The following is a 10,671-nucleotide window of genomic DNA, read 5'->3' as shown; positions in this document are numbered from 1 at the left end:
GGGGGGGGGGGGGTGTAAGTAATATGCAGAGCCCAGCACAATGGGGCCAAGCTCTTGGTTGGGATCTCTAGACATTCTTGTAATATGAATAATGCATTATAATAAAGTTGTTTATAAACATTGGCACATCTAGCTGAGCAACTGCATCTTCATTTGTGTGCCTAACTCCTCATTTTAGACAACTAGGAGCTGAATAAAGTACCTAAATATAGCACCAAATTATATAAGTGTATAGACTGCCCCTTTTGAAGGAGTGAGATGCACACTGGACATTGGGGTTCTGGTAGCATATTAAACCTCCAGAGAAGAAACAAGGCTCATAATAATTTAAGTGAAAAACTCTGTAAGTGTGAATTTCTCTGCATCTTTCCTGTTTGACATGTGCCGTTTTTATGTGAAATTCAGCTTGTCACTTTTTATATTTAGCATTTTTATATGCAAAAATCTCTGCAATATCTGATCTGTTTTACATCCCCAGAATACACTGAAAACGAGGTCTTTATTTCTCATGGAAACAGTTATGCTAAATTAAAAGTCTGCAGGCTAGAAGTGAAAAACTCATCTCATTATTGTCTCTCACTGTCCTCAGACCCATAGTTATACACACATTCCAGTTGCTTCCACAACTCAGCTAACCAAAAGAAATGTTTGACATTTGTTGGTCCAATAAAATCTAAACCGGATTTAACGAGGGTGTTTGTTGTGGAAGTGTCAGACAGTAGCATTTGGAAGCTAAGTAGGTTTGTTCTATGAACTCTCATGTGTGCCAAAACTCAGAACACTTGATTTTGGGTCACAGCTCTCTCATAGCAGAGAGAATGTCTGAGCTCTGGGAACAAACTAAAAGGCTTGGGAGTGCTTGTGGAAGTGAGTTATTTGCTTTGGAAGCTATTTTAGTCATGAAAATATAATTTCAGATGGACTGCTGAGTTTGCCTTTCTTAGATAAGTACTTCTCAGTACTTCTGAGTGAACTGTTAGTTTTTCAGTAATTCTTTTATACAACAACAACTAGAATTTTGCTGTTGTCTGATAGGAATTGATGGCCCGGCTGCTTTTCAAGATGAGGTTAAGGAGATAGGAAGCCAAATTCAGATTCTTACGGTTGGACAATCTAACCACGATGAGGGTGATGGAGAGATGACGGCTAGTGGCCAGCAACAAAGCAAGCAGGACCTTAGAGCAACAATGCAGAAAAAGGGTAAGTAACCAAAACTATCTGCTTGTATTACTTATTCTGATCTGTATCTTGACACTTTGCTCTATTCTCAAACTAAGAGACTTTATGATCCTTCATACTTTCCCTTTAAGTCTCTACTGCCAGAAGAAAGCATCATTCTTTCCTCAGTACTCAATATTTTCTCCATAATAGTAATGAAGTTCTCCATTGGCCTGGGGAGCAAGGGACTTCTACACAGTCTGAGACCTGGCTTTGCCATACCACAGTGCAGCACTGCTGTCAAGAGAGGAGGCAGATGTTAAAGCTCATGCCCATGAGTTAACAATCTGAATTGTAAGACACTGAAACATGTGTTAATGCTGAAAAAAGGGATTTCAAGCAATTGAACTTAAACTTGAAGGCAAACTAAGTTTTGGTTTATCAATCCTGTTCTGCTAAAACATTCCTATTGTAGGTTCATGTTCACCAAGGTGACAATGACAGCTGTATTCTGTGTACTACTGTACCGCATTACACTTTGTGCCTGTTCTTGGCAGCAATCCTCTCAACTGTTCAGGAGTTTTTTTTCAAGGACAGCTGCAGTTTGGAATGAAATGACTGTGTGCACGCGCATGCATATGTGTGCACATGCATGTGCATGCATGCATGTTTGTGTGTGTGTGTGTGTGTGTGTGTGTGTGCGTGCGCGCTCTTTTTCTGCAGCAGCATTACCTGTCATCAAACACTGGCATCAGGAGGAAAGTAATCTTGAAATTTTCACAATGCTTTTTTTTTTTTTTTTTTATCTGAAACCATCTGCTTTAAGGGCTTGGCTTCTGCAGTGTGCAGCCTTTGAAGTTAAGATGGTTTGAGCCAGAACTGTTCTGCAGACACAAACCAGGGCTTTAAAAATATACTTAGATTCAACAAAGAGCAAAATGTGTGTGGAAGCTTGATTGATGCAGAATAGATTATTCTTACCTAAATGCTAGTTTCTTTTCGTTCAGCAGTCTCACTGAGATTCATTTTCTCAAAAGCTTCACACTGCAGATATGAACAACTCTGCCTGCAATGAGCAGGTTTTCTCCAAATGTGAAATTTCCTGAGTATTTTGATCCAGAGGACATCAAGATGACTAACAAGTTCTGACCCATATGGTAATTGTCACTTAAAGTAAGGCTCGGAATATTTATTTTCCCAGTATGTGACTCACTAAAGCTGGTTGCTGTAAAAATTATAAGTAGACTTTTCAGTTTGGTCAAACCAATGGGTGTTATTTTTGGGGGGAAGTCTATTTTCTTTTGGCTTCCCAGGTAAAATAAATGTATAAAATGCATTTTTGCTTTCACCAAACCTGGGTGAATTTTCCTAATTTGATTTTAGGGTGCTGTCTGAATTGTAAACTCCTTAAATGTATTTCTCATGTGTTCTGAATGTACTCATGATCAGAATAGTAACCCTGCTCAGACAGGCACACTTGGGGCACAGTACTAGTTTGTGTGAGGGTATGTATTTGAATGAGAGTGCTCTGGGATTTAGTGACTCTTGTGCTATCAGTGCAATGTGCTAAGGAGGGTATTAGGAAGGGTCTCAACAAATGGAGGTATATAGGGTATACCTGTTAGAAGGCGGTATGAGGCACTGTGAAGTAAGTTAGCAGCTTTGCAGACAGTTTTTCCAACCCATGGGTGTCCCTAAATCCCTGGCAACATTTATTTAGGGTTGGAGCTTTCATGTAGAGGCCCAGTGCTTTTGCATTGCTTCCAGGACACCTTTGTTGCCATGTCACCATGGGTTTACAAAACCATACTGCTGTGGGTATTTTGAGAACAATTATTCACATACCATCTTTATTCTGTACAAGTTTGGGTAGGGGAAAGGCATGCTTAAGGGAATGCTGATGGATGGGCCTGGAAGGAAAAGCTATGCTGATTGTTGCTAAAATTGCTTGGCCCTGATTTGAACCCGTCTGCTGTTTGACATAACTGTGTGCTGAGAGTCCCCTATTAACAGATGCATATCTGCTCCCCAGGGAGCATCAAGCAAGTCTGTTTCAATTATGATATGATAGGTTTTAGAATACATTAGTGTACAGAGAATAATCTCCTTGTAAGAAAATGCCAAATGTTATATTTGATTTCCCCATATTCCACAAGGTGCCAGAACTAGAATCATTCTCTTCCTGGGGGAAATATTCTGCCATTTGATTTCAGCAGCCGTAATGTATAGAATTCCTTCTTGGCGAGTGAGTCACTTGAACAAAGACACGCTTCCTCCTGTTGTAGAAAAAAAAAGATCTGGAAAGCTAACACCTTTGTTCTTTCCCTTGCCAGATTCATTAATGTCATTGGAACAATTTGGAATGTAGCAGTCTGAAAAGTCTTAACTCTTCACTGCTGGGTAGGAATAAATTTGCGGCTATTTTGAGATTTAGGACAGCAGTAGATTTTGTTCTCTGAGGCCAAAACTGAAACAGGAGTTATTTAAATCGCTCCTTATAGAAGATACTTAGAGCCAGCTTCTCAGACAGAGGCACAAATTACACTAGCAAAATTTGAAGAGTGTACAAAACAGGTATAAATACAGAATACAATTCTTTATGCTTATGTGTTTTTAATGTACTTCAATACATGCTTTTATCCACAATCACCAATTTGGGATGTGGAAAGTATTCTGAACACATAAAGCTGTGATATAATTTGGATGCCAGCATTCGAAAAATTGGCTCATGTTAAGTAGTTTTTAATGTTTGTAATGGGAATCATAGAGGGCCCATTAACAATACTCTGTGTGGGTCAGTCCATGTTCATGACTGGTGAAAGGTAATGGGTCTAGATCTTCAAGCTTTGAGTAGTCACTTTGGTTCCCCTACATACAGCATAGTGTTGGAGGCTCTTTGACTCCATCTTGTATTGTTTGTTTTCCAAGCAGGGGAGTTGAAGCAGTGGGTTGAGGGAACCACACCTGTTGTACATCCTTACACATTGTTTAGTATTTTTTTAGGAATATTTCAGCCATATACATCCACTTGTAGCTCCGTGCGTTATTTCTTTGTCCAGCTTAACCCTGGCGTCAACATTAACTAAAGGCATTTTAATAAGGATGTCACAATAAAATAAATAAATTAAATGCATTAAAAAGGCTCTCTGGCATGCCATATTACTGTGTGTCAAAATTCAAATGCGAGAAAATTACCAGGAGTTGTTCAGCTTGTAATATATGTCTGTTTGGTTTGGGTTTGGTTTGGTTTGGATTGGTTTGATTTCATTCAGTTCAGTCTTTGACTGTTGTAAACTAAGTATTTTTTTAAGTGTAAATGAATAAACATTCCCATCAAATTAGTGTGCATCTATAAATTACATACGTGCATGCCAACACTCAGAAGTAGGCCAAAGACTCACTGTGAAGGACATGCACAAAATGTTCAGGAAGTTTTACAACCCAGCCATTTGGCATGAATAATGCATTCTGGAACCTTAGTTTCACAATTCAGCTCCTCCTGATTTAATTCAAAATACTAGGAGGGAAATGACAACAGGCTTCAGCCGATGTAAGTCATTTTTTTTCAAAGTGTGCTGTTTCTTTCTTTATAAAAACTAGTTGAGAGTTATGGCAGCATAAATGTGGCCCCATCCAGCAAGCCCTTAGTCACGTGATGAATCTGGTTGACACGTAAGAATTATTCACATGATTATGGGTTTGCAGAATGAAGCCCATGGATTTTTTCCTTTCCCAGATCCCCATGCAAATACATCCTGGTCCACTTCCACCTCCCAATCCAGTCTTGTGGCCCTGGATCATGCTCCAGGTAAGTACAAAAGGAAAAAGTTCATTTTGCCCCTACTTCTCAGCTACAAGGACTTAAGTTACCATTTGTCCTGTTTATGCTTCTGTATTTGATTTAACAATACTGGAAAGTCTGAATCAAAACTAGGAAGGAAAAAATACAGCACATTGTCATCTATCTAACAACTGCAACTTATGACTTGGACCAAAAGAAAAAAACAGCTTTACCGTCATAAAACTCTATTGGAAAACTAGGTCTGGTAGACTTCCCAGCAATTTAGCAATACTTCTTAGCAATACCTCCTACTTCCAAGCCTGACTTGGTCTTCAAGTTCCATAATCTCACTGGTCTGGTGGTTGGGCCATCCCAGAACTAATTCAGACTATTAACACGACATAAATAAATGCTAAGAAGGAACCCCTCTGTCCTGGGCTTATTTCATTATTTTTGCCCAAAGCAAACATGCATGACTACAGAGCCTGATTTTATAGAGGTCATAATTTACTTATAATAATGTCATCTCTGCAGACATAGTGTGTGTGTGTATACAAATATATAATTGTATATGTATGTGTGTGTACACACACACACACACACGTATATAACATATGGACATATTATACATAATATATGTAATACATACACATATTATATATCTAATATGTACAGAGATTTTTAAGTTTTGCATGTAGTTGAAAGGAGCTGCACACAGGTCCAGTTGCAAAAGTAGGGATGTGTGGCATGTTTAAGACATGAGATTGGACTTGAGAGATATGGATTAAATTCCTGGCTTCTTGTATGACCTTGGGTAAATCACATCAGCCTCTAGAACAGAGATAATGATACTTCGTTTCTATCCATGACTTTGTGTTTTGTGTATCTAGATTGTCAGCTGCTTATGCCAGATTGTGTCTCATACCATGTGTTGGTAAAGTGTCGAGAATGCTGGGGTCCTGCCTCTGCCTGCAGCAACAGCATACATAACAAGAGTTTGTACTGTGTACTTGAGCAGGCAGTTTTACTACATTTCTGTTTTATATAGATTTGGCTCCTTGCTCCTCAGGTATTTCCAGCAGCATGAATTTTGACGAAGAAGAAGATGAAGAGGATGAAGACAGTTCAAGTTCCTCCCAGTTAAACAGTAACACCCGGCCTGGTTCTGCAACAAGCAAAAAATCGAACAAGGTGAGGAGACTGAGATGCAGTAGCAGTGTTGCCTATTGATTAATAGGGATGGCCTGGTTTCCAGGTCAGAAAGCCAGGGTTGCTAACATGGACAAAAGCCTCTTGAGGGTGATTTGATGCAGTGCATCACAGGGCTTATAGAAGTTACAAGAAAAGGATGAATGAGAAAGGGGCTTCTGAAAGCAAGAAATAGGAATGGATAAAAAGGTTCAGCCTAAAAGTAAGAGCTAATTTAATTGACAAGTCAAGTCAGGTATTTTCAGAAATAGAAATATTGCTAATATTGCTGAACTTGAATGAAGAGGCAGAAAAATAGGTAAATATCAAATTGTTCAAATATAGATATCTGTATCTATAGATATAGATAGATATATGGCTGCATTGTTTTCTTGCTCTGTAGTTGTCACTGCTCCTGTTATTGGTATGCAAAGGTAAGTTACAAGTTTAAAAAGTTTACACCTTATAAATCAAAAACATTGGCCAAACCCTCAGACACTTCTGATGGTTGCTGAAACTGCTTTCTGCTCTCTGTTCTTCGATGAGCAATGGGTAGAGTATTATCATATCTCTGCTGGCATTCCCAGTCTTTCCTCCAGTGTATTCCATGCCTGTACAGAATTCCCTTTTCCTTTCACCAACCTAAAAACATCCGCTATCATCAAATACAAACGGGAGGGAGTTTGGATCTAGGGATTTGAATTGGAGTTTGTTTAGTGCTGGTTATGACTCAAAGGCCACGTACAGACATCACACTTTTACTGGGATAAGTGATCAGAAACTGGTAACAGAACAGAAGTTTGGCGCGCACAGACTGGTTTAAAAATGGCAGAACCCAGTCTAGGATTTGCTTCCCCCACCACCAAAGGGTGAATGTGTGTTCTGTTTGCTATGGGTCCAAATTACACCGCTTGCAGAAAACCACACGTAACTTAGATTGATTCCACCTTGGGCTTTCTGAATATCTGTACCTAGCCTGAATTTCCAGTTGCATCTACTCCAGTGGTTCCCAACATGTTTGGGCTCAAATTACCCCTCAGCGGAGACCAGGCATCCCTCCATAACTTTTGTCAATTGATTTTAAAATCTAATTTACATATTACAGTGCTTGAGAGGGGCTAGGCAGTGGGGTGGGGTACTGGCTAGGCAGGAGCGAGCCTCCCCTTACCTGCTTGTCTTCTCACACCTCACTTTTCTCCTCACACTTTGTGGTCCCCTTCAAAGAATCTCCTAGCACCCCAGGGTGTCGTTGCACTCTGATTAAGAATCGCTGAGCTACTCTTTTTCCTAATTGATCCTCTGTACAGGCAGAGCTGGCATTAGAGCCTCCTGCATGAGCTTCACATCAGCTGAGAGCTCTTGCCCATGGAACAAGTGGAGATTTCTACCTGAGCAGCTGTATCCATATCCCACCCATTTGTGGCTGGGCAGGAGACAGTGTGGCCTGTTTTTGTTTGAAGTGACTTCTACCATCTTTTCTTTCTTTCTTTCTTTTCTTTTTTTTTTTTACATTTTTTCCTATTTTCAGTCTTCCCTTTGTAACTGTGAGGGAAACATGGGGAAACCTCAAGGTAAACTCTGTTACTCTTTCAGGAAGCAGCCTCAGCACCCAGCCCTTCCACAAATGAAGCTGTCATAGATGTTGATGATCTGGAAGAATTTGCTGTCAGACCCGCTCCACAGGGCGTCACAGTCAAATGCCGAATCACAAGAGACAAGAAGGGAATGGATCGAGGAATGTACCCCACTTATTACCTCCACTTGGAAAGGGAGGACGGTAAAAAGGTCATAGAATATATTTAAATGGCATACCAGTTGCACCTGAATTTAATATGATAAAATGTGCTTTCAGGACTTGTACCCAGAAAGTATAATTATAGACCTCCTTTGACTAAAAGCTTGGTCCTATGCAGTGTAAATCAAACTAAACAATGTTATCACCACAATCCACTTACTTTCCTCTTCTTTATCTTACTACGTGGCCATAAAAGAGTCATTTCTTGGCAGCTTAACATAATAGTTGACAATTGGGTTCTTTGCCCTGTATGACCTGAAGGGCATCTGTTTTCAGTTCCCTTGGAGAAACCAGTACAAGCTGGAATTAAACATTTAACAAAGTGTACTGGGTTTAATTATTTAAGCCATAAATAATGGATTGAGGAGCTGAGCAGTCAGTGTCCCTTTCTGGTTTTTACCCATTTTTGCTAATCCTCTGGTGACCTTCTGTGTCTTTGCTGACAATGCTGAACCACAGAAGCATTGCCCATGGTTTCTTTTACTGGGGACAGAGTGGTGTGGGTCAGGCTGTCTTTGATATTCCAGAATGTGACATTTTATGACTTCCTTAGGTATTTCTATTAGCTGGAAGGAAACGAAAGAAGAGCAAAACCTCTAATTACCTCATCTCCATAGACCCAACTGACCTGTCTCGTGGTGGAGAGAGTTTCATTGGAAAGCTAAGGTAAACATATAACCACCCAAAATACATGGCCAGAAGATGAAATTTATTTTCTTAGCAGAATAGTCAGTTTATCTGAAACTAAATTTCCTGCAAATTACTTAAACCTCCTCATTACAGTTTTGGTGTACCATGTGACTCCACTCTGTGCATAACATTTTCAAATTATGTTAGTGACTTAGCAATGTAAGACCTGTGTTCAAAGGTGATTTTAGGCACTGAAGGCCAGAGTGTCAAAGGTATTTTAGCATCTAATAATGTACAGAAATGCCTAATGCATTAATTCTCAATCAGGGTGCCATGGGACCGTGGGCTGTTGCAAGAACCTTTTAAAGGTGCCGTGAGGTGCCTCTAAATATTAGAATTAAATGTGCAAACACCTACGCATTATTCCTAAGATAAATCCATAGCATTTTCTAAAGGGAGTCTGGAGTGTAATGAGGCTCAGAACCATTGGCCTAATGGGATTTTCAAAAATGCCTAAGCATGGTAAAGGTTTGATTCCTACTGATTTAAATGCATTTGAAAGTCTGCCCTTACACACTTTTGAGTTCTCTTGTCTTTTTCCCTTTAGTAAAGATACTAAGTAGTGTTATTTATAAGAGGAAGTGTATATACTTTTCTTCTCCACTCCCCCCACATCTGACACTCAGACTGTAAGTTCCTTGGCACAGTGACCATAGTATTCTTTACTATATGCTTGTACAGTGCTTAGCACACCAGAACCCAAGTTTCTGTAAGTGTTTTGTGCTTAGAACCCAAGCGTCTAAGACCGTCACAAAACACGTGCAGAATAATATGATGATAAGTTCAAAGTTTATTGCCATGCACATTTTATGATCTCCATTTAAAGAAAAATGGAGGGAAATTAATGTTGTTAAAATCTTTTCACATATATGCAAATATATATAGAAAATTTGCCTATATATGAAAGTTGTTGTTTGATAGCACTAGTGGCTAAAAAAAGTAACTATGGCTTTATTATATATGATGAGTTTTTATTGTGCTCTTGTACTTTGATTAAGAGACTTCATGACAGTTCTGCAAGCTTAGTGTGATAATATGGACCTTCACTATACTACATTTTTTTTGCTATAGCTTACCTCCCAAGGCATAGTCACCAACTTTTATTTTTTCCGGGAGGGGCGTAAGATGATGGACACATGGAAAGTTTTACACATTTCAGGTGACAACCCTCTTCCCGAGGTGGGCCAGGGCCATTGGGCCCCCACATACTCAGCACCTCTGTCCCAAGAGTACATGATGATTTGGGAATTCAGATTACCTCTTTACTTGCAGTTAAAATGTTTGTTTTTTCATGGTTTTATGACCATTTGGGACTTTGATATGATAATGAATTGGATAGGTTGGACTGTGTTGTTGACAAAGGTAATATATCTTCCTGTTTTTTTGATAGATCAAATCTTATGGGAACTAAGTTTACAGTATATGACAGTGGTGTAAATCCAATGAAAACAACATCAAGCCTAGAAGCAAGTAACCTGCGTCAGGAGCTAGCTGCTATTTGTTATGTAAGTACTGCTCATAGGCAAAATATGCAAGAAGGAAATTAGTTTTCAAAATAATTCTCTCCATTACGTTAAACTGGTACAAGATAGCATATACAGGCTACCCCTGTTTAATGCTCTTTTGCTTAGCACTATTCCTCTATAACACTCATTTTAAATTGATACCTGATTTTCATAGATTTCATAGACATTAGGGCTGGAAGGGACCTCAGAAGATCATCAAGTCCAGCCCCCAGCCCAAGGGGCAGGAAGTCAGCTGGCGTCATAGAATCCCAGTAAGATAAGCATCCAGTTTGCTCTTGAAGGTGTTCAATGTAGGTGCTTGAACCACCTCTGATGGCAGGCTGTTCCAGACCTTGGGGGCTCGGACAGTAAAGAAATTCTTCCTTATGTCCAGCCTGAAACGGTCTTGTAGTAGTTTATGACCGTTGGACCTCGTCATCCCTTGGGGTGCTCTGGTGAACAAACGTTCCCCCAGATACTGGTGGTCACCCCTGATAAACTGGCCATCAGATCACCCCTGAGCCTGTGCTTTTCTAGACTAAAGAGCCCCATAG

At 39.7% G+C, this 10,671-nt stretch overlaps 1 protein-coding gene across 4 annotated transcripts in view; it reads left to right on the top strand.

The window, feature by feature from the left end:
• Positions 1 to 10,671, top strand: part of TUB (tubby bipartite transcription factor) — a 371,865-nt gene that overhangs the window by 346,814 nt on the left and 14,380 nt on the right. For 2 of the 4 annotated variants that reach the window (XM_019519625.1, XM_019519626.1), the window contains exons 4-9: positions 1,036 to 1,200; positions 4,895 to 4,966; positions 6,009 to 6,130; positions 7,721 to 7,912; positions 8,476 to 8,588; positions 10,003 to 10,117. In XM_019519625.1, the coding sequence (XP_019375170.1) occupies positions 1,036 to 1,200; positions 4,895 to 4,966; positions 6,009 to 6,130; positions 7,721 to 7,912; positions 8,476 to 8,588; positions 10,003 to 10,117 (779 nt within the window). The remainder of the gene's footprint in view (positions 1 to 1,035; positions 1,201 to 4,894; positions 4,967 to 6,008; positions 6,131 to 7,720; positions 7,913 to 8,475; positions 8,589 to 10,002; positions 10,118 to 10,671) is intronic. The other 2 variants (XM_019519628.1, XM_019519627.1) reach the window with 1 other exon arrangement.

The sequence above is a fragment of the Gavialis gangeticus genome, unplaced genomic scaffold (genome assembly GCF_001723915.1).
Source record: "Gavialis gangeticus isolate Ggan-Ray unplaced genomic scaffold, GavGan_comp1, whole genome shotgun sequence".
Lineage (NCBI taxonomy): Eukaryota > Metazoa > Chordata > Crocodylia > Gavialidae > Gavialis > Gavialis gangeticus.
Note: the sequence above shows the minus strand (reverse complement) of the source record. Positions and strands in the feature narration are given on the sequence as shown.